The sequence below is a fragment of the Condylostylus longicornis genome, unplaced genomic scaffold, assembly GCF_029603195.1.
Source record: "Condylostylus longicornis isolate FDR11 unplaced genomic scaffold, ASM2960319v2 ptg000124l, whole genome shotgun sequence".
Lineage (NCBI taxonomy): Eukaryota > Metazoa > Arthropoda > Insecta > Diptera > Dolichopodidae > Condylostylus > Condylostylus longicornis.
Window position 1 is genome coordinate 344,206 of NW_026578092.1, and position 25,859 is coordinate 370,064.

A 25,859-nucleotide genomic window follows, 5' to 3' on the forward strand; every position below is an offset into this window, starting at 1 on the left:
TAAAAGTAAAATTATCCTGTAATAAATTATAATTCCTTCATAGTTATAAGGTAAATATTTTTAAAGGATTTATAAGTTTTTATATATTTGTATTACATATGTACCTATATTTATGTATTGTAGGTATTCTGAGAGCCCTAAATACTTTATATTTTTGTTTGGGTTTTATAAACCAGTTTAATATAAAAAATTGCGGCCCAATTTCTTTTCAGTTTTACTACATTAAATTTAATTTAAATTTCTTACAATAAAAGAAAATAAAACGTGAAGAGAGGAAGCGAATTAAATTGTTCTATAAGAGATTTTAATTGTACTACATATTATATGGAGTGTATATATAGTGTCCATGGAATATTTTTTGCAAATTTTTAATAATATATAGGGATTATAATTGTTAATTTAAAATGGAATTTTGTTGATCGTAATTTTATTAAAATTATAAATAATTTTTTTCTTTTGCGCACAATAATTTTTAATAAACAAAAATTCTTAAAAAATTGAAATAGAAATTTTTTATAGGAGGAATCTGAATTATTCGACAGTAAAGATAAATTATTTATAGGAATATATTTTTATATATTTAAACATTATAATCCTTTTCATTACTTATATTATCATGCAAAGTAAACAAACACATTCATAATAATATTTGCACGTACATACATAGTTATAGTGTAAAAAGGTCTATTATAAAACAGGATTTTAATTGTTTTAATAGTAAAGAAAAAAAAGGAGAAAAATATTTTGTTGATTTAAGAAATACGTGAATATTTCATGAATTTAAGACGTAAATAAAATTCTTAAAAATTAAATTTTTCTGTAAAGAGAGCGAATGAAAAGGGTAAAGAAACGAATATGGTTTCTTATATAGAGAAAACTATAATTAATGTTTATACATATTTACCGTTATATATACATTACATTACTATTATTTTGTACGTATATAATCACATATTGAATACAATTTTATCCCTTTTTCTTAAATTTTAATTTTTTTGTATAAAATTGTGTAAGTTCTGTGTGTAGAGAATTTTATGAAATTTTGTATAGAAATATATATATATAGAATAGGTTAGGTTAGGTTGTCGCGGCTCCCTGAAGGGTACACATTGGCCAACTAGGTCCGTTGTGGATCTCCTCTCTCCCGGTCCTCATTTGAAGCAGCCCGAACACCTCAAAAATCGGTTCAAATTTCTAATGCTTACATTCGCTAAGTCATATATGTATATAGAACTACCGTAAAATTAAATTAAGAAAGATATTTTAAAACTTTAGTTAAAGATGATTATACAAGGGAATTGTAATATATTTGTAGCTCATAATATAAATTTTCTGGTAAATATCAGAAAAATTAAGAGAAAAATTAAAAATATATTGTTTAAGAGTTACGATTATACGCTGTGTTGTAAGTTTATAATTCTTTATTGAAAAAATAAATTTATATATTAAATTTTTGATGATTTAAAAATCTGAAAAATGTCAATATTGAAAATTATATTATGACGTTTTCTTCATTTTGCTTGATTCTTCTTGATTTTGAAGCAACTATAAATAAGATTTAATAATTTGCGATTAATTTCGATTAATAATTGAAATTGCTCAAAAATGACTCAAAATTAGCTCAAAAACGAGTTTTTCCGATAAAATGTTTGACTTACCTTCAGATAAACTCAGATATTGAAAGAGTTTATCGTCAACACATTTCTTGCCTACTTACAACATAATCTATATATATGAAAGTTATTTAATTATAAAAATATGAGCAAAATTATTTAAATTCAACTAAAATACATGAATTTTATATATATAAATGTATTAAGATGCACAATATTTATGCTCATATATCTTACCAAAAATTGATAAGAAAAAGCTTATATTTTTAATTGATAACAGGCCGGCTGTGAAATTTTAAAAATCTTTTAAAAAAAATTATTTATGTATATAGGTACGTTTTTAATATTGATAATTGCCAATTGAATTGTCACAATTTATTTACATAATTTTTCTCATTTTAACATTTTTCTCATTAAGCTTAACTGTAATCAGAGAATAAATTTTACTTTAATGAGCGATTTTTTTTTTCGAGTGAAAATCATTTAAAAATGTAATCGATATGAGTAAGAACTCCGATTAGTATTTCGGGTAACCTAATAAATTAAATGAGTATACGTTCCCCGACATATCCATCCATTGTAGATTTATTTAAGAGTTTTATAAGCGAAATATTTTCTGAAACAAAAATGAATAACAAATGAAGTTGGGTCAAATGAATAGTTTGTTGAGTATAGTTTTTTTCCTTGAACAAGTGAAAATATTGCTCTATTACATTTTAAATTACTTTCATTCATATACCAAAAAAAATTTCAAAAGATGCACTCGTTTATATAACGTCCTATATTTAGGCATATATTTAGGATGGGACGAAAAATAAAACAGAAACCCAAATAAATGTTAGTATTATGGTCGAATTTAAGGGTTAATTGCGTGAGTTGAGATAAATAATTTTTATTTGTTGATGACATGGAATTTACAGTGAAAATACGGAAATAATAGTGGTGAAGATACGGAAATAAGTTTCTAATAATAATCTATTTAAATATAATAATATTTCAGCTGTCTTTCATAAAGAATGCGTAAGAGTATTGTAAACAGCCCCGCGGGCGGACGGGCGGGTGGTATCTAATAAGCACTTCTTTTTTTTTTTAAATTTACGTAAAGTGCTGAATTATTGTGAATTTCATTGTGTAATAATCACAATGAAATTCACAATAATTATGAGTTCAAAATTTTAAAATTATTAACAATATTTTGGGTATAACACAAAAAACGAAGTTTTTCTTTAATATTATAACTGCATAAGATAACATTGAAAGAATCCTAGTATTCTAATTGTATGAACAAATGATTTGTACAATTGTTCTTACTACGCACATATCATGACATATGAGTTTATAATAAAAATGATAAAACAAAGCAAAATATTAAAAAAAAAACAAATGTTCCGGATTTAATGTTCTAAATAAACATAAAAGGAAGGTATAATGAAGAACTAAAACAACAACAACAATTTAGGAGAATAAAAATATGGGTCAATAAGGGGAAAAAAACGACATGATTAGAGGTGATTAAAAGTTCATGGAACATTAAAAATGGGGTGGGTGATTTAAGATTTAAGAATTAAATGATATGATAAACAAGAATATATAAGTATATATTTTGTAATAAAAAGAAAACATTGTTATTTTTTTTTGTATGTTAATTTGTTTTTAACATGTCTCTTTGTTATTATTATGACAAAAATATGTGAAATTGTAAAATTTTTTTACCTGTATGTATTTGAAATATTAAAGTCTGCATGTTTAAAGAAATATATGAGAGTTTATTTAACTTTCGAATTAAATATACATATACAGTAAGTATTATAGAGTATAATGTGTCAATAAAGTTGTAGAACAGTTTTGAATATATTTAAAGAATATATTCTTTAATTTTGTTGAAAGAATTCTTTAAATTTTTTTTAACAAATTAAAGTTTTTCATAAAATTTAGATGTAAATTTTAATTCTTAATTTTAAAACAATAATAAATTTTGTATAACAGTTGGTTCTGTTATATAAGTGAAATATTTTTCTGTAATTCAAGATTTAAACTAATATGTAATATTTAACCGGAATATTATTAATATAATCACTTGAAATATGTTATTGACTTTAAATTAATGAATTTAATTAATAAGACAAAGGACCTTTCTATAAGTAACGACATAGGTATAATATAACATTATGTTTTCTGACCAAATATTATTTATTAAGTAATATAAATAAATTTCATTCACAATAAAATTATTATATATTAAATTCTATTTGAAATAATCATTGAATTTTTGAATATTTAATTTATTTTTTTTTATTCAAACTTCGCTCCTGGGAGGAGCATACGGCTGGTGCACGATATTCTAGATAACTATGAACCACTTTCTTACCTAATTGATGTTTACTAGGCAGGTGACGGGCCTACCATAGTTTTATATTAAATATATTTAAGGTTATTTATTTTTACCATTTTATTTTGCTGGTATTTTATTGAAATATGGCAATTAATTAATATTAATTTTTTATTTTTATATGTACTATGTATAAAGCTATATAATATTGAACCTGACTGGGCTTTGAGCCCGAGACCATTCTGTTAAAGGACCAGTGTAATAACCATTGACACCATTGGTCAGGTCGAAATATTTAAGTTGCATTATTGATAAAATTGAATCTGAGTAATTTTTTAAAAAGAGAAATGATGACTCATTTTTCCTCATTGATATTTCCATTGTAAGTTGTTTATCGATATTTCAAATTGTACAAGGAAATTCTCGTATAGTAGTATCCTTGATAATTTGTATTTCTTGACAAGTTATTCAAAAATTATAACATATACGGAAAAATTTTTCTTATATTTTTTTTTATTATTCTTCCACAAAATTGTAAAAACCTTATTTACTTTTGAGTTCATGTGCTTAATAACTAACTTTAAATTTACAAAGGTTAAAAATATTGTTTTTGCATATAATATATTTTTTTTTGTAACATAATATACTTGTTATTAACATTCAATTTTGTTGTATATTAACCCTCATTACGTTTATTTTACTTTAGGCTATTTTTATAATATCAAGGTTTCTCCATTTTTTTTTTGTTTCTTTTTTGGAAAATTAAATAAATTCAAATACAATATTATTAAATTTGTATATATATACAATGTATGTGTATATGCAAATGTATTTTTTCCAAGTCTTTATTTTTTGAATATATTTCGAAAAAAATGAAATAAAATGGAAGTAGAAGTTTGTTTTTTAACATAATTTTAATTTACCATCCCCATATCGTATACATGCTAAGTATAGTGTTTTTTTTTGAATGAAAATCAATAAGGATTATAAGGACAAAAATATACATGAATATGTTAATAATTGCATATATGAACTACATACATATATATAAGGTTACATTTGCATATATTTTATGAGTGTATGTATTTTTTTTTGTATACAATCTAAATATAAATATTTTTTTTATGCGTTAGAGAATATATAGAAAAAAATAAAATAGGAAAGTTTTTCTTTTTTTCATTTAGAGGTCAAATTGAAAAGTAAAAACTACTCAAATTTACTTATATAGTTGTGTATTATATTACAAAATACTTATATATACAAATTAACATATATATATACTTGACGTATATATGCATACGTATATCGTAAGTAAATTAGATGTGTAAAAAAACGAAACTCTGTTGGAGTGTAAAATTTAAATATAAAATGATACTTTGCATATATACATATATATGTATGTAAATTGTAAATATATAAATATGTTTGTATATATGTATGTACAGCATATAAATAGAAACAAAGCAAATACAACAGACTAAATTGTATATATAAAAAAATTTTAAGTTCTTGTATGTAAAAATAATTTAATCCTGTGATGATGAAAGGATTAGTGCTATATGTGCAATAAGATCAAAGGAAATAACATCTATATTATACTTGCATGTGAAATTGTTAATTAATCTTGTTTTTAATTTTGTTTCTGTAAAAATTTAATAATTTTTGTTTTAATTTGAAAAATTTTAAAAATAAATAAATAATTTTTAATTTTTACATATTCCTGCTCCTGAAATCTATATCAATTGGATTTGAAATTATTTCAATTATCCAAATCAATTCCAAATTAAATTGGAATTCTAATAAATAAAGTCACATTTTGAAAATAATGCAAATATTCCTTTAAATTATGAAATACTTGTTAATTTTAACTTTTCGCTATTTTCATTATAATAATTGAGTGACTTTGGTCGTATTTTATGTCTTTGACTTTATTTCATAGTGGCATAGAAAATTTTATTTTATTTTGTTTTTTTGGAAATCGAAATTTTTTTAAGAAAGGAAGGGTCTGTATGTGGATATTTTTTTGACAAACACGTGTCTAAATGATTTGATTACATTGTATTATATAGTATATAATGTAGTGAAAATAGTGTTGCCGTTGTTATTATTATTAAGTGAATTTGTATCATAGAAACTTTTATTAAATACATATGTAAGTACTACAAAGTACTGAAATATATTGAAATTTTAAAATAAAATTGATAATTACTCTAAATTGATTGAAATTTATTTAAAATTATTCATTTATATCCCCCCCCCCCCCATTGTATATAGTTCGTTGAGTTTATATACATACAAAAATAAATTTCCAAAATTTTAATTAACCGGGCATTTAAAATTTATATAACACTATAAAATTAGTAACCAAAACCCTTCAAAACTTTGTATAACAAAATTTGTCCAATTAAATTAAAACAAAACGAAAACACAATTTGGGAGTAAATGAAATCGTATATTTTATTTTTAAATCATTTGATTTTTAATGAAAATTAATTTTGAATTGAAAAGAGGGTCTAAAATATCAATTTCTAAATATGTATGTATGTATAAAATAAATTAATTAATTTTTTAGGGAAATTTTTTGTTTGTTGTTGTTTTTTTTATTCATTTTATAATAAGGGTATTTTAAATAACAAAAAATAGTATTTGTAATATTTACTGTTTTAGTATTAGTAGTATTTGTTTTTTTTTTAGAATAGAAATTTTAAAATATATTGTACCTAATGTACCTACATATTTTCCATTAAAATTTTAATCACTTACATTAATTCCATTAATATTAATTAATTATCAATTCATATATTATAATTATTGAATTTGATTTAACAGTAATTTAACAACAAATTGTTATACCAATACGTATTACTGTTATACATATATTAATATTACGATATGAGTTATACATATATTAATATACATATATTAATATTATACATATATTAATACATGTATTATACATTACCATATACTGTTATACATATATTAAAATTACGATATGAGTACCGTATACGTTATACTTTATGTGTAAATTACATCATTCATATAATATGAATATTATAAACTATGTAAAATTGTTTATTCAATGCAATCAATGAATTTAATTTAAATTATTTATTTGTACTCGATATATTGCATATACATACTATTGTTATATATATATAATGAATAAATATTTCGTTTTTATTTTTTATTAAATTTTTAAATTTGTATTTTATATAACAATTTACAATATAAAGCCATTAAATATAACACTTTATAAAGAATGTTTTAAAAAAAAGGAATTAATTTTTTTGTTCTATTTTTATTTTCATCTTTTTATTGAATAGACTTTTATGCATTTTATTTACATTTTCGTTTATATACTTATATATTTAAAGTGCTACACCATATTTGTGCGGCTAACATTAATACAATATGTGTGAGTTTTCTATAGAATTGCATTTATAGATATGGTTATGGTATATCAATAAAAATCTCCCACATTTATTTAATTACAAAAGAAAAAAAAAAAAGGAAGGCAATAAAAGATCAACTTTTAATTTTAAATTGAGAAGTTTTTGGTTTGATGTTTAAATGAAAATAAACAGAGGCAATAAATTAAGGCCCTCGAATTTAGGTTTATTAAAGTATGCGATTTTTTCATAATAAGAAAATAATTTTGCATGTTTTAAAGATTTAAGGTTATTCTGTATAGATATATTATTGTCCTGTATATTTCGATTATATTTTCTGATTTTTATATAAAGCAAGTATAATAAACCCGCCCCGTTTCTCTAACCTTATATTTTTAGAAGAAATTATAATTTATGACCATTTACAAAATGAAAATGAATTCAGACGAACAAAAAATACGAATACTCAGAGATATTATTTTATTTCCGTCCTCGTCTTCCGAAGGTTACCACAACGGGCCGAAGTGGTTTAAGTGCACCATTCAGGGGCTTTCGTCAATCTAATATTCTGAAGTTATTCGGCTATCGCTTTCAGACCATCTACATATATACAAAAAACGTTTTCTCAAATTATTTTGATAAAGTGTGAAATTTCTAACCCAACAAAAATTTCAATTTATATAGAATTACTAAAATAACATAAAAAAACAATTAAAAATATTATAAAAAAAAAATTTAAATTAACTTACTATATTAGTGTATATATAGGCATATGTACACAATGTATATTATTATATAAATAGCAGCATCATCACGTCATGAGGTGTTAAAAGCACACACATTATGGTCATGTCATTTATTATTATACCCAAAAATACTCCACCATATAATATTAATGTACATTCGTACATATGTACATATACATATTATGTTCATAATATCAGCAGGTTTAAATTGATTTTCCTGGTTTTGTAAAATTTATAGTGGAATGGCTCATAGAGCTTGTATTTTTTTTCTGATTGTACACTTTTGTTCCAAAAAAAAAAATATACCAAATTTTATTAAAAATATTTTATACGAGTACTTACATATGTAGATATACGAGCATGATATACAAGCATGTGTAATAAACTGTGGGATCATAAATCGATTATTGGAACAAAAAGAGGGGAGAGATGTGGGAACTTAATGCAAAAAAAAATAATAATAAAAGCATCGCAATATCACTGCAACTATAAAAGATGTAAAACCAATCGCCAGATTGAATAATTATAGATCTTTTTATTTTGATACTATGATAAATTTTTAGATTTATTAAGTTAAAATAAACAAATAAAATTTGATTGGAAACTTAATAACCATAAATTTCAAGACTTCAAATTGAATATCATGCTCAAAATTTATAGGTTTCCGCTTTCAAATTTTATTATACAGCATGGTCGAAAATTCTTATTGCATGATGCAGTGTTGCATCATTAACAAATTTAAATATTAGATTCTAAGCTTTTATTTAAAAACAGAGTTGATTTCCAAGCAAAATATTGGATAAAGTTCTTTTGAGTATTTTCTTCTTTTTCTTAATTTCCAAAAATGTTTTATCATGTCGAATATAGTCAATTCTTCAGGCAAAATTCTAAAGTACTCGTATACAAGAATTTTAAAAGAAATACAAGAACTTTAATAAAAAAACTTTAGTTAACTATAACGTGAGAATGATAGGAGAATGCTTTTCATTGAATATTACACACAAGATATTATTAAATTTTTCTATGATATAAAAAAAGTTTTTCCTCCAAATTTTTTCAGGCAGTTAATGCTACGAATATGAAATTGTAATTTTATAAGAAAGCTTAGAGGCAATGCCGTTTTCTTATAAAAAATTTCATATATATTTATTTAGGTATTGCCTTCCTGGGTGACACTACGTTTTATATGAAAAGTGAAATTTATATTAAAATATTGCAGTAAAATTATGTGGTGTGTATATTATTGTACACTATAGTTAAATTAATAATATTGTACATTCAAAATTTACATGTAATTAGTAAATGTAGTGTAAAAATTGAATAGATGTAGTTAGAATAGCTTTTATGGTATAATTTTGTTTTTTTTAATTGCTCATATTCTTTGGTAACCGGTACAGGCTGCTGATACGCAACGCGGCAGTTAAGCAAGCCAATCAAAAATGGGCGAGTAAAAGCATGTGTAAAGTCACAACAGAACTGTGGTTAAGGATGGATCTGCTTCGCACTGGGGATCTGATGTCTCTCCGCCGGAGAGATATTGGAGCTATGATACGATTCATTGTCTAATTGGCGAACACGCCAGAAGAATGGGCTGCCCTACGAACAATCTCTGCAGGAGCTGTTATGACGAAGACGATGGCCTTTTTTCCTTTGCTCATGTCCGGCTTTGTCAGGAAGAAGGCGGATATTCTTTTGGTCACTTTTCTTTTGATAGACTACGGATCTGACGAATGTAAATTCTAGGGACATTAACCGATTTCAGAAAAGCTCAGGCTAGTTCTCGTGTAATACTGATCTATTTGTACCTTGCGGTAGCCGCGCTAACCTTACCTAAGCTAGTAACTAATACCTCTCGCCGTACTAACGCTCAACTAAATAGAGGCCACTTTTCAAAATTCGAAGAATAAAAAAGGTTTTGAATTTTAAGTCACAGTTAGATGCTTACACGTCTCGGATTTGCTATCCGATTATGAGTTGAGATTCTATTAAAAATAAATAAATAGTGTGTATATATACAGTTTATATTTATTTTTAAAAATAAATAAGGATAATTATTTCCAATTTATAATAAAATTTTACTATATTAATTATAAAATTTAATGATTAAATATTTAATAAGATTTTGTAAATATTTTGTTAATTTAAGCATAAAATTTTGTAATCCCAACATAAATATTTTTAATTTTGCATTTAAATTATATTAGCGGATAATTTTGAAAATTTCTGAACTAGATGTGTTTTTTCATGTACTATATACATTATGTTGGCATATAGGGTGATTATGGTATGAAAATGTTACCACCTAGAACTTAATATCAGTTTATGTATAAGCCAATTTGATGCTTCATAAGTTAATAATTACGTTAATCTTATAAAATTTTTAAGATTAACGTAATATGGATTGCTTTTTTTACGGTAATTAAAACTTAATTATAATCTTAGTATTTATGTACATAATAAGATATTAAATTTCATGAAAAATTGCATATATATAGGCGCAATACATATAAGATTATAAGAATATAAGATTATAAGAACAAATATAAGAATATAAGAATATTTAATTAAAATGTTAAATGATTTTATTAAAATTTAATTTAGAAAATTTAAATATAATTGGTTAGGCATTGATTTCTTGGCACATAATGGAGTACAGTGCAAAATTTAATATAAATATTTTAACTTTTTAAAAAAAATTATCACTGCTTTAAAACTTCGTTTACAGAAATTTAATTTCTCGAAAAGTTTTGAAGTGAAAATATAACTTGAAACCTTTATAACCCTTAATTATTATTTTGTTAATTTAAATTTATAAATTTAATTGTTACATAACAATACAATTAAAATGATTAATATTTTGTATATGTTTTTTAAATTTATGTTTTCAAAATAGCTAATTTAAGTACCTACCCAAAATAAAGTAATAAATTTTTAGTATTAAAAATTAAATTATTAAAAAAAGAAACATTCTCAACAATATTCCGAATATTTGGAATTGGAAAACAAAATTTAAAAAAAAAAATAAATTTTGTTCTTAGCTCATTGTGACCATAAAATAAAATCGTCATTCCAATTGAACTACCATTTTAAAAGGTCATCAACGTTTTAGGAAAAATATTTCTATATTGTGTGTATGAATTTCTTTATTTTTTTTGGTGATTTGTATAACAAAATACTTGTATACAATGTAAAAGTCGATTAAACAATGTGTAGTAGCCATGTTTCATAGCACATTATAAAGTAACCATAATTAAAACTTAATTTACATTCCAAATACTATAGGATTGTATTCATCGAATTTTATTAAAATAATCGGTAAATATTTTCACCGCATAGCCTATGATATCTGCTTATTTAGAGCAGAACTATATACTAAGTTCTAAATTTTTTTTTAAAAAATATCCCATATCAGTTGCGCGTTTGAAAGGGATAGTCTGTACATAGATGATATGCTGTACCTATTTTAAATAATCTAGATGATTGTCTGTAATAATCGTAAATAAAATATATACAAAATTCATGTTAACATGGAATCTTCATCTCAAACTAATACAGGGGTTTTTACCGTTTGCTATCTGTCTTTCGAGAATTTAAATAGAAATTGAATTTCGACATTTAATTTGCTTTCCATTGGGTACTTACATTTTTGAAATTATTATTTAATTATAGAATCTGAAGGTATACAAAAAACTTCTTTACACAAAAAACCGGAACATTTGTGGTCGATCATATACTATATTCGTATAAAAAGCTCTTTCATTCAATTGTGTCACAATTGAAGCGGTATTTCGAATCTGCATGTGTTATCTATGTTCACATAATTCATTATTAATCAACCCGTTTGTTTCTTTTCCAATCTTGCCAATTACAATAGAAAATTTTTTTAAGCATAATATAGTAAAAGCAAGTTCCTCTGTTGGTACTCTGCGGTGTTTTTACCAATTTGCATTTAATTCCAGCCAGTACTTTAATATTATCTTAATGATTCTTTAATAAACTACAAAATTATGAGAATATAATATGGATTCAGCTTTAACTTAACAATTTTTATATTATAAACAAAATATCGAATTTTCAATTCATTTTGAAATATTTTTATCGTGTACGAGCTACTACACAAATAAAAAAAATTTTTTATAAAAGAGTGCCACTAGATTAGACACTAAACATGTTACAATAATTTTTTTTATATTTAAAAAAAAAAAAACAGATCTCCCTTATCAATTTGACCTCTCACTAAATAGTAGCATTCTACAGATACATTAGAATTTAGAAAGCAACAATGCCGAACATAAAGAAAGAAACACACAGAAGAAATGTAAAATAACGCGTTAAAAAAAAATTTTTTTTTTTTATTTTTCTTTTTCTTGTTTTTAATATTACTTTTATTTTTATATTCTTTTAATTCTTCAAAAACAAATTATATTGATAAAAAAAAATTATTTTTTTTTTTTCTGTTTTTATAAAAATCATAGAAGCGCTCAAAATCAAAATTATTAATGTTTATAAAAAATATCATACATATACCTACATACATACGTGAATATTTTATATGAAGTTTTGGTTTTTTTTCCCAATACACTTAATAATATAATTTAAATATACATACATGCATACATAATTAATGTTAATATATTTGGGGGAGACATTGCGTGACAACTTCCGGGCCCTAAATAATATTGAAATATTGTAAATATATATATATATATATATTTGAATGGACATTTGTATTATGTATTAAAATAATATTGATTGTAACATATAAAGTTCTATACAGAATTAAATAAGTAGATATGTACAAATGTATTTTATATGGTTTGTATATTTTAAATACTATACAATTGTTTCTTTTGCAGACGGTAAATAAAAAAACTACACAATATTGTATGTACGATGATGTTAAAAAATATTTGAATACATATGTACATATATAGGAATTCATTGACATGGTCTACTATGTACATACATACATATACACATATATTTTGTACTATAAATTAATAATATGTATGTGTTCATCATATCATTTAAATGAATTTAAAAAAAAAAAAAAATTAATATTATAACGGTAGATACGCCATTTATATCCGAACCCTCGTTAAAAATGTTTCTTGTTTTTTTTTTTGTTGAAAAGTTTTTTTTTTTTTTGTATCACTTTTGCAACTTTACTAAATACAATTTGTATACATACATACATACTTTTTATTTGCGTAGGATTGCGACAATATGTTATGTATGGAAGTGTATGTTTGTTTGTGTGTATGTATATAGGATGATGAATTTCAATTTAAAAATTAAAATTTGTTGAGATGGTATTTTTTTGTGTGAATTAAATTAAAAAGAAAAATTTACAAATATATACTAAATATGTTATTTATATTTATGTGTAAAGACAATTTGTATAATAATTATATTACGAGTATTATGTGTTATACGTATTGGAAGATGTGTGTATTACATGTATGAGTTTATTTTTATTAAATTTTTACCTATATATACATATATATTGTATATAGCAAATAATATGTTAAATGATTGCTATTTATTATAAATGACACCATTTTACATTGCCTATATATATGCAATTTTTTTCAATATATATTATAACACATTTTTAGACAAAATTACATGTGTATAACAGTATTGTGAGTGAATTAAATATGAAATAATATGCGATAAATTCGAAATTGTGCAAATACATATTTTAACTACATACATATATGATTATGAAAAGAATTTATTTTCTTATTGTATTCTTTTGTTTTTATTCTTTCTATATATGTAAGTATATATACAAAAAAAAAAAAATTTGTAAACGGAAGAACTCTTATAATATGTAGCTCTCTACTCTAGTCTACTTATAAATTTTTATGTAAAAAAAAGCAGGAAAATATTTTATGTCATGTAATATACAATATATATATAAAAGTCAAATCATCAGAAGGAAGATTAAAAAAAATATACACGGGATAAATTGAACAATTATATAAACATATACATATAATGTGGTGATAGTATCTTATATATGCACTTACATTATACTCTTGTATAAAATTTGTATACAGAAAAAAATAAGAGAATTTTTGATGTGATTGCCCTAGGCATTATATATGCAGTGTATATATGAATATATCTTCCATATACAAAGTAAAAACTTATATATGAATTATTATAAATAGTTATACTTATAATAATTGAGTATCTACTTGTATACATTGTATAGATTTTATTATGTATATAGTCTACAAGTTTAATTTATATAACTGCAATATGTTGTACGTAAACACATACATATTTACTTTATACAATAAAGATATTTATATATATGTACAAAAGTAGATTTTTTTCGAGATTGTTTAAGGTATCGAATTTAATTCGAATAAGTACCATTCATTCTATATAATATGACAAACGAAAATCTTTAAAAAATACTCAAAAAAAAAAAACATATTCATTCAAGTTCAATATAATAATTTTTGAATATTGTATTTGTACATGTATACGTATGTATATATGTATATAATATGAAATCTATGAAAATTATTGAGATATTTTTGTATATATTTCATACATAACAGTTAATATAATCATGAAGTTTAATCAAATTTTACTCAATTGCTATAGTTTATTAGATTTTTAGTACTTAAATAAGATAACAAGTGTGCCATTTTATATAAATGTAAAATTTTTCAGAAATTATAAATAAATTTGATTCTTTTGTATTCTAACCTCACATTTATTTTGATTATTCAAATGGGAAGTTGAATTTTTTTCAGAAATTTATTTAATACTATTTTGTACTGTGAAACAAACTGTGACTCAACTTTGATAAATTGAGGTGTTTATCCGATTCAAAAACAAGGATTTGTGCTTTCATTACTTTAGGTCCGCATTTATATGCAATTATAATATGCAAATATTATAATGTTATTAAATTTTGCAAAAAAATAGGTATTTAATAAAATATATTCAAAAACTTGCACTAAAAATATTAATTTACTTAATATTAGTTCTCATTTGATTGTCAAATTTGAGAGAAAATTCGGACAAAAGTTACATACGCAAACAGCATTTTGAGTTTTTACAGCAAAAAACATTTGATAGTGAATTTAGGACCGAGTTGATTTATGGGCGTACATTTGATATAAATGTATTTAAAATAAAGAAATATAAATTTTGGAAAATGTTAGACGGGCATTATGACAAAATAAAAACCATTTCCGAAGTTTAAGTTATTTTATCGTAAATAATCTGTTTTCTTCATAATAATTCATAAATTTAAGGAGTATAACAGTTTAAGTAGAAAGTAATTTTTAATTTGATTTTAATACGAAAATTGTTTGAAAATTTCTTCATTTTGTGTAATAATATTTTTTTTTAAGATAAAATTTTATCCTTAATTTTTTACTTCCACATATTATATTCATTACCCGCATATACATACACATGTGAATATACATCATATACATACATTTATTCAACTGCATTATTCTATTGTACATATATACGAATATGTATAGAATAATACATACGAGTAGTATATATTATTCTATACATACTATATTTATGTATATATACGAGTAGTAATAAAAGTATAAAGACAGGAAAATTTATTACAAATTAAAAAAATTAACTAGAGCTTCATTACCTTCTGTAAAACCATCGTCTTTCATCACTATATGTTCTGATGGTTCTCATCAGAGTTGAGTGATTCTTTTGAAAAGAAAATTTTTTTTTGTTTTTTTTTTTTTATAATGTTTTATATCCGGCTTTTTGTCTCGATTATTTGATTTTGAAATTTCAAACTTTAATTTCTCTTTTATATATATACAATTTTTTTTTTCTTTGTTTTATTTTTTTGTCTCCTCAAAACGAACGTTATAAATAAATCTATAAAAAAAAAAATATTAATGCAATTAGAATTACTACTATAAAAAATAAAAATAAAAGTGATATTATAAAATATATGACATGATATAGTAATCTAAACATAAATGTACATGCATCAGTATGGACGACTTACATACAGAAGTACACTACACACTATACAGTATATTAATTATAATATACGACATTCATACATGAATGGTGTATTAGAGTGTAAAAAATTGGATAGTGTAACATTTGTGTATAAAATAAATTCTTATTTTTTTTTTTGTATAAAAATTATTAGACCACAATTTTATTTAATTACTTTATAATGGACGATCGTATAAGCAATTATTAGTGTACACTTACATGTGTTCTGTGTTATACATACATGGACATGAATGTAAAATGGAAATATTTATAAATTGTTTGAAAACTTTTGTTTTGTTTAACTGAAATAATGGAAATTTTTAACTATAATTAATATGTTTAAGTATTCTTTTTGTTATAATTGAAATAATTTGAAAATATTTTGTTTTTAAATTGAAAAACTTGAAAGTTTTCATTCAAAATTTATAATAGTAAATTGCTTTTGTGTATTTAAGGTGGTGGTGATTTTAAACAATTTTTTTCTTTTATTACAATAATATTTTTGTTTTGGTTCTTTTAATGTATGATTTCTACATTATTTTATGAATTTTTAATTTTCGAAAATATTGAAAGTCTTTTTGGTGAAAACGAGGGGGGCAATTATATTTATTATTATACTTGAGTAGTTTTATATAGTTTAATTGAATTAAAAATAAAAATTACTAATGTGACTTTTTCGATAGTTATTCGAATTGCAATAAAAGAAAACCTTTATTTATTCCCCCACCGTCCTCCCGCTCACCAATTCCTAAAAATGCGAATTTTTGTTTATTAATTGTAACAAACTCAAAAATATTTTTTAAACACTGCAAACACAGAAATGTAGTAGCTGGGTTTTTTTCACAGCGACGTAGCATAACTGAGAATGAAAATGACAAAATGAAATTAACCGTTATCTGAAACCTGTTTTTTTTTTTAATTTTTGATATCATTTTTCTTCTAGACTGTAAATTGTAAGGATCTGAAATATGTATGAGCAGCCACTCTATACTATAATAAATAGTATATTTCGTTGGAAGAAAATTTTTTTCCACCTCCATGCTCTCTTCAGTTATCACCAAGTCAAATTCATGAAATTTGAATTTTCGACACCTTATATTGCCGGAACCTGTAAGTTTTTTTAAATTTTTAGAAATGCATAAATGACATGCAATCAAAAAAAAAAAAAATTATTTTTCTTAATTCATGAAATTATAACCTTTTTAAAATGGCTATTTTTTTTTGTCTCATCCTAAATATATGCAATAATATGAAATATTTTTTATTATATGAATGAAAGTAGATAGAATGAAGAAGTTGGTTTTTTAATGTAATAGACTGTTTTGAAGATCAATATTTTCACTTGTTCAAGAGAGAAGTACTAAAAATAGTTCTTAATCAGATTAAATTAATTTTTTTTTACCATTTGCCCGTAGTTGTTTGAAGCTCGCTGAAAGGAAATACATAGTAGTGACATTGGCATCTATTAAAAAATTTCAAAAAATTCCGAATTAACCACATTATTTTGAAAATCACTTTCAGTCACGTACAGCACGTAAATATATTACAATTTTAATTATATTCAAATAAATATTGAAAACTAGTTCAATTTTGAAATATTTGATTTTTTAAATATTTTTTTTTCGTTTGATTTATTTATGCTCTTTGATGTTATTAAATGTACTTTTAAGGTTTCATACATGCATATATAAATAATAAATTTTTAAAAATTATAATTTATCATAATAAATTTTCCAAATTTGGTTTATTTTAATGCATATAAATATATAAAAATTAAATATGGGCATATGACAATAAAAATATCAATTATATGCTATAATACTAAATAAAATAACATAAATTTAAAAATATTTTCCACTCAATTAATTTTAAAAGTAAAATATAAGAAAATTTGATCCAACAAATAATTTAAAAAATGGAAATAAATTCATAATAAAATAAAAAAATAATAGAAAATCTTTAAAAAACAAAAATGAATCAACCAGATCAATTATAGACCTATTAATATTTTAAATAAAAACAAAAAAAATTTACCTTAAGGGCGTATGAGCACAACATGTTTTTGATGAAAAAAAAAATTTCATTAAAACAATATTAAATATACGCCCTCAAAGGTTAACATAAACCAATCAACCAACAATAGAAAATCCAAAATTTATTAATATAGTTAACATCTGTTATACAAATATACAGAAAATATGCATTTCGAATTATAATTACTTATTATAAAATTAAATTTGACAATTTTTCACATATTCCTACATTTTTTATACCTGTACGAACGTATGTCCGAAGGGTGTACTAAATTCGTCTTACGGTTTGTAACGCTAAGAAATAATAATCTTAGATATAGACTTAAGTATATGTTTTTGATTAGCGTCGACTTCTAAGTCGATTTAATCATGTCTGTCCGTTCGTTCGTTCGCCCTGGCGATAGGATAAAAACTAATTGAGCTACTCTTAAGCTCACCAAATTTTCACAAATAATTTATAATAATAAATATCGGAACCCTATTTAGTGTTTTGGGTAGCTGCCTTACAACTTCGGTATTATCACAGTTATTTGGTATTATCACAGAAATTATCACACATAGTTGACAGTGTCAATTTTATCTATACATATTCTCGTTTTTTGAATAAAATTAATTTTTAAAACAAAAATTTTGGATTTTTTATGCTGGTGTCGTGGGTTAAATCTTAAATTTATGAAATAATATTTTAATTTTATTTAAATTTATTTTTTATTTTTCTATTACAGATCGAATCAACAGCATCGTTTCACTCTTAAAAAAGTGATCGGTGTGCGAATAACCGCACCGCGTCGTAACGTTTTTTGTTTTGAACAAAAAAACGTTAACCGCGCTTACTCACCATCTATCTTTAGATTGCGAATTTTCGAATTTTCTTGGTGGTTATAATTCGCGACGATATTTTCGCTTAAATATTTGTATAACAATTTAACGATTTTAACCGTTATTGTCTCTGCCACCATTCAATACGCTTTACAAAATTTAAGAAAAAAAAAAAATTGGAAGTGTTTATTGAAGTGAATAAAAGAATAAGAATTTGAAAAATAAATATTTAAGTATAAAGAAATAAAGAAGTAAAAAATAGAAAAAGAGTGAATTAAAAATTAAAAATAAATCTAAAAAAGAAAAGTTTTCTGAGAAAAAAAAAATATTTGAAAAATTTAAAAAAAGAAAAGTCATTCAGAATATTTCATTGAAGTGCAAAAAAAAAAAAAATTCTTTAGTGAAAATTTGTTGAAAAAAGTTTTCCAAAAAAAAAAAAAAAATTTTAAGTATAATAATTATTATTATAAGTTTTATATTTAAGCTCAAATATAAAATTCTCATTGGATTAAATAAATTACAACAACAATAAAAGGCGAAATACAGCAGACACTATGGGATTTACTATAATAAAGTGGATTACGTTTATTGGATTTACGGTATTGATTGGTTTGGGTAAGTTTCAATTAGAAAATTTTTTTATTCTTATCTTATTTGTCTGGGTTTTGCCCTTTTTTTAGTTTGAAAATAAAAAAAAAAATTTGTCTTTTTATCATTTTCAGGATTTTCGTTATATATACGATAGTAGTTTTTATGACCATTGAAAAATTTTTTCTTTGATTTCAATTCTATGATTCTTAAAGGAATCGTGTAATTCAATTGAAAAATGAACATTTATTAAAAGCAAAGTAAATTTTGTTTTTCAAAATAATTTTCTGTCAATAAAATTATTTAATAAAATTTTGTAAATTATTCAATAAAAAAATGAAATTTGCACAATGTAGATAATGGCCACACGATCGTACGAATTACGAATACTTGAAAACTGGTAATAAGCATTAGAAAGTAACATGTTAGAAAGCTAGTGTCAGAAATTAAATTGTAAACAGCTTACATCTTATTTATTACATAAGCGATTTTAATAAATAATAAACTCGAAATTTCAATGATCATACAGTAAAATTTCGATCAACAGAATTTCGTAAAAATATTACGGAAAATTTGATTGACATTGCGACATCTGCGACATCTTTTACCAGAATATACACGGTCCTCGAACATCTAAAAAAAAACAAAAACAAAATTGAATCCTGCAAAAGCAATTGCTAAGAATTCGACTTTCCTACTCTAAGTGTGAATTATTGGAACTAAAAACTACTTATGTATTTTCAATTTTTGAGTGCTTTTGACGTTTTATACAAATGTTAAACATCGGGTAACCGAAAAATGAGTATATACGACATTTTTTTTTAAATTTTTATAAAGTGCATTCGTTTATTACTCATTCTAATTACGGTTCGTTGAACTTTTTTTGTTTTTGTTAGAATTATCTTATATGCGCAAGTAATATGCTCTATATTAATATAATACTTAACATTTAAAATAACATATGATATCATTTAGGAGTTTGTTGACACAATATTTATGTAAATTCGAAAATTTTTCGAAAATCCGTTATCTCGAATATTTAATTCGTATATTAATTATAATATATATGTATATAACACATAAGTACAAACACATATTTAGGTTAATTACCCACTCCTTTTTGGTGTTAAAGTCATTTATCATTTTGTTTAAAATGAGCCCATTTAAACAATAAACATAATGTATGTTATGTATGTATGTCGAATTTCACTTTTGTCTTTTTATTAAAATTGTCACTTACAAAGAGTTGAAATCTTATATAAGATGATTTTAAATTTAAATAAAAATAAAATTCTTTTTTTGTTTTTTTTTTTCTTAGCCCTTTTTAAGCATTATTTAAAAAGTGTTTTATGAGTACATAAGTATGTATATATGTACATATCATAGTTTAATGTTAAATAATGTTCATACATAATAATGAGAAAATAAAACATTAAATAAACTATACCTACATAATAATACGAGTATAGGGTCGGAAAACATACCAAAAAAGTAAAAAAAAAAAACAAAATAAGAAAATATTTGACTTTAATACGAACTTACTTAAGGTGTTTTTACCGACCGCATTGCATAAAATAAGGGAGGTTGTGTGATAGTTTGATTGTAATTTTTGATGGGAACGAAATTCTCCACGGTAGGGAAGGATAAATAAAAGTAAAATTTCGGTCTGTCGTTTTACTGGTTTGTCTTTATGTCGGTCTGTGTGTTTACGTGAATATCTCAAGTTCAGCTCAACCAATTTTGAGAAAATTTTATATGTGAACTTATTTCGGCTATGTTACGGATTGATCAACTTTTGAAATAAATCAAGCCAATACTGGGCAGGACAATTTTACATTTTTGCGCGCATATAAAGAGTCGACCATTCAATTCAATTGAAATCTAATACATACATATACTTAAATTCGGGGTATTAGCACAATGAGCCTACCAATTAAACCAATTGAAGAGATCAGATTTCGGTCATATGTTGCTCACCTCCGGTTTTTTTTTTATTTTTTTCTATAAACATTGGTGTGTATTCTTTTTTAAAATGCTCATATTATATGTGGTGTTAAAATATCGTATACTTATATCGTATATAAAAGATTAGTGTAACAATGACAATCATTTACAAACAAAATAAATATAAAAAAAGAAATTTTAAATAAACTAAAAAGGAGAAAGAACGACAACATTTTATGTGCACTTGATTTTTATACTTTAACAAAATTTATTACTATAAGTATACTACATAATATTTAAGTAGAAGTACACATATTGTGCATTGTGCCATTGGATTCTCGTATAAATAAATAAATATTCTTATATTAACATATTATATGTATATAGATTATAAAACTTTGTATATAGAAATATTTATTCATTTCACACATACATAACGACATATTATTGAAGTGAATTGTTTTAATGTACAAAGTAGAAAAGAATTCAACTTAATTTATTGCACAAATCTACTTAAGATTTTTTTTTTAAATGGCTGAGAAAAATTTTAAAAAAGGCAAACCAACTAAGTGAAGTACCCATTTGCGTATGTAGTTTTTTATAGTTTGACGGAATTTATTGTCATTACTCGTTTATATTCGTTTGTAGTTTGACATTTTATCTTTCAATATTACTTGCCTCTTGTATACGAATCAATGTCTCTTGGTATCTATAAAACGTGTACCATTAGAAGTGGAAAATTGTTTTTGTTAAAATTTAATGAACCTTAATTTTATGAATGATCTGAAAAATTATATTTTCTGCTCTTTTATAATTATTTGATTTCGACTTAAAATGCTAACATATTGAAGTATGTACATACTTACATCTGTATAGTTTGCGGTCTGCATTTTTTCTCGAATATACTTGGTTTAATAAACTGAACAAGTTTTAATTAAAATTTATATCAGATTTTTATCTAACAATATGGTGAATTCACAAATTTGCTGGATTATTTAGTAAATATGATTGAATTCTATTAAAATTTAAGATATTTGTTCTGTTCATTGTGGGAATTATTGAAAGTTTATCTTTCGTATTCATACATATAATATTTTTAACCTTTTGTGTTATCCATTTACTAAACTAATACTATAATAGTTCTATATTAGTACGAGTATAATAAAATACACCATGTATGGGGAAATGTACATATGAACACATTATACTACGTACGTTCGTTTATGTGCTGTTCCCATCAAAAGTTTTTTTTTTTCTTGTTGTCATTGTGTGTACTTTAAAAAAATCCTGTAACATATAATATACATAGTTAATATTCATAAAGATTTTAAACAAAACTATAATAAACGAGAAACCAGAAAAAAAAATTATTATTCCCTTTTAATTTTTTTGTTTTGTTATAAGACATTTTTGAGGAGTCGTTTTTGTCGTCTCTGTCATATCATCATTTTAATCAGATCTGAATTTAAGTAAGTAGTTCGCACAACTATTCATATGTATATAAGTATATTATATGTGTTAATGTGTATATAATTTCATATTTATAATTTATTATAAGCAAGCTACTGCTTGATGTTGGTGACATTGAAATTATAGTACATACATATTCGTAATGCTTTGCATATCATATAGTTAATATCTATATATACATAAGTACAATACATATAAATTTGTATATGTTGGCATATACGTACATACATATATGCATATTATGTATGTACATCATTAATGCATCATTGTGTTTAATCCGATTCAAAGAATAATGTCACATTACTGTTGTATCTCTTTACAAAATGAAAAAAAAATATTATAAAAAAACATTTTTAATTTTTAAGTTCCTAGACTCTACTATATAAATAAGTTATAAAGAAAATGCCGCATATCTTATACAATTTTTGTAATAATAAAATTTTTTGTTGATTTTGTAAGGAAATGAATGAGGATGCAAAAATTAAATTTGTTATATATTTTAAATTAATAATTTAATTATTATGAATTATGGAAATGCAAGTTTTATGGATTTAATGTAAGGTCCCCAGTCAGGAATAATGGTGTAACACACAAAAATATATGTATACCTATGAAAGACTAACAACTATATAGACAATGTTACAAATAATTATCCTAGAGCTAAAAGCGGAAATTGAGTAATATGCAAATAATTTCAAAATTTCTGCATGTAATTAATATTTTACTTCAGCTTTAAAAAATAGATGATAAAAGTGTTAACATACTATTTATAATGAATGTATAGAATAGTGCTGAGTCCAGAATTGTAGAGGAATTTGTAAAAGAAAAGAAAATTTTTTTTTTGTTTAAGAAAGAAACTTGTTTAAGTGGAATATTGCTTATAAACCGGTTATTTAACTACACATAAATTGTATAAAGTTCAAGATCATAATGTACATTTGTGCAGATAGAAAATCAGAAAATCAGATATATATACATACATATATTTATTTATGTTGCATGTACATATGAAAATATATGAGATAAAAATGATTTTTACAATCAATTGTGCATTTATATCTAGTATGACATCACAGAACAAAAATATTCAAAGGTTTAAGTATGTACAATAATATTTTCGTACAAATTTTAAAAAAATAATTATGTAATTTAAGTATGCACATAATATTAACAAACCATATAGTTATACTTACAGTTCTTACATATTCAGAAGAAAAAAATCATCGCTATACTAAGTAAGACTCTTAATTCGTTCACTTGCACTATACTTGCCCGCCATTCTTTGTAAAATTTGTTAAAATCATAAATGATAAATAATAATTACAAATTTATTAAAGGTTCTCCATGTACATATACGAGTATGTATATATATCAATATGTGAATGTATATATATACAAAATACCTTGTTTACATAAGGTAATTCTTCACAGATCATTGGCTGAATGAATTCCTCAAAATTAACTGCAGTATTAAATTTCATCTGGTTGTTTTAGAAGATTTTAAAATTTTTAAATAACAAAAAAAAAAAATCTTGAGAATGAAATAAATTTATCGTTATTATTATTATTACTTAATTATACCTATTGTATACCCATAAAAATTAAATTATATTGTGTTGCTTCATATTGTGAATTATTAATGCTATTTAAATGTCATAACAACACTAATTTTTTAAAATTTTTGTACACATCTAAAATAAAATAGAAAATTTAAAAAATAATTTAAATTCAAGAAGCAAAACCAAGTTTATTATCACAAATAAGTATACGGAATTAAAATATGAAATGACCGGGAAATTGAAATTTGGAAATAAAGCAAATGAAGTATGTACTCAATACTCAATATAAAACAAATTGCTGGTTTGTTTCAAGTACTCGGGGGGGCTAAATGCAATATTTTTCCTTTTTTTTTTAATTAATACGAGAAAATAATTTATATTATTCAAATATTAATTAATAAATGGTATTATGGCCTCTCTCGAATGCGAAATTATAAACCATGAAAAAAAAAATAATAATTTTTTTTTTTGTTTTTTCTCTTCAACACCAAATTAATTTTCAATTCATTTCAATTAAATGTCACATAATAATATAACAAAATTTGTACAATATCATAAAAAAATTGTAAAAAAAATATAAAATTAAACCGATTTGGAATATGATAACGTTTGTTTTTCAATATGTATATTTATGTCATTATATACTATTTTTATTTTAATTGTACATTTTCGGATTATAGACAATGGAATCTCTATGTTATACATAGAATATTTTATACGCACGATTCTATCAATTTTCCATATATGTAACGATGTATGTACCAATGGATTTACTTACTTGCGCAACATGAATATTAAAGAAATGTGTATATTGACGGAAAAATGAAAAAGAGAAATAAAGTTATTATGACCGACTTTAGGGTAATTTTAATTATTTTTAGTCGGTATGTTGTTAATTGTAATTTTTAGGCGGCATGTTGCAAGTATGCTGTTAGTGTGATAGAATATGTTATAAATTTATATATTAGCCTGAGTAGAATGTCATCCGATTAAATAGGTAGAAAAAAGAATTTCGCAAACATATCAAAAACGGATGCCTCTGGCGCCCTCAAACATGCTAATTTGAAATTTAAATGTAAGGTATAGATATTTTTCTACTAAGTTCTATATTCTCACCCTGGAAAGCCAAATTCGCTTTAAAAGTTTGATTAAACAATACATAGATTCAAAGGTGTTTTATGTGACTGAAAAAGCTAAGATTTTTCTCAATCCTGAAAAAATTCATGATCACTTCCCGTAAACGTCACAATCGCAAATTATGATCACTCGAAACTATCATGTTGTACGAGTACTTTACGTATGTGAAATCAAACAAAATCCAATTAATTTGCAGCCCTATACTTGAAC

At 23.4% G+C, this 25,859-nt stretch overlaps 1 protein-coding gene across 50 annotated transcripts in view; it reads left to right on the forward strand.

The window, feature by feature from the left end:
- The window catches only part of LOC129614844 (cell adhesion molecule Dscam2), a 168,980-nt gene that overhangs the window by 5,642 nt on the left and 137,479 nt on the right, over nt 1-25,859 (forward strand). For all 50 annotated transcript variants that reach the window (XR_008697410.1, XM_055529772.1, XM_055529777.1 and 47 more), the window contains exon 2: nt 18,858-19,566. Coding sequence is in view for 49 of the 50 variants with exons in the window: in XM_055529772.1 (XP_055385747.1) it covers nt 19,506-19,566 (61 nt within the window). In the remaining variant the exon portion in view is untranslated. The remainder of the gene's footprint in view (nt 1-18,857; nt 19,567-25,859) is intronic.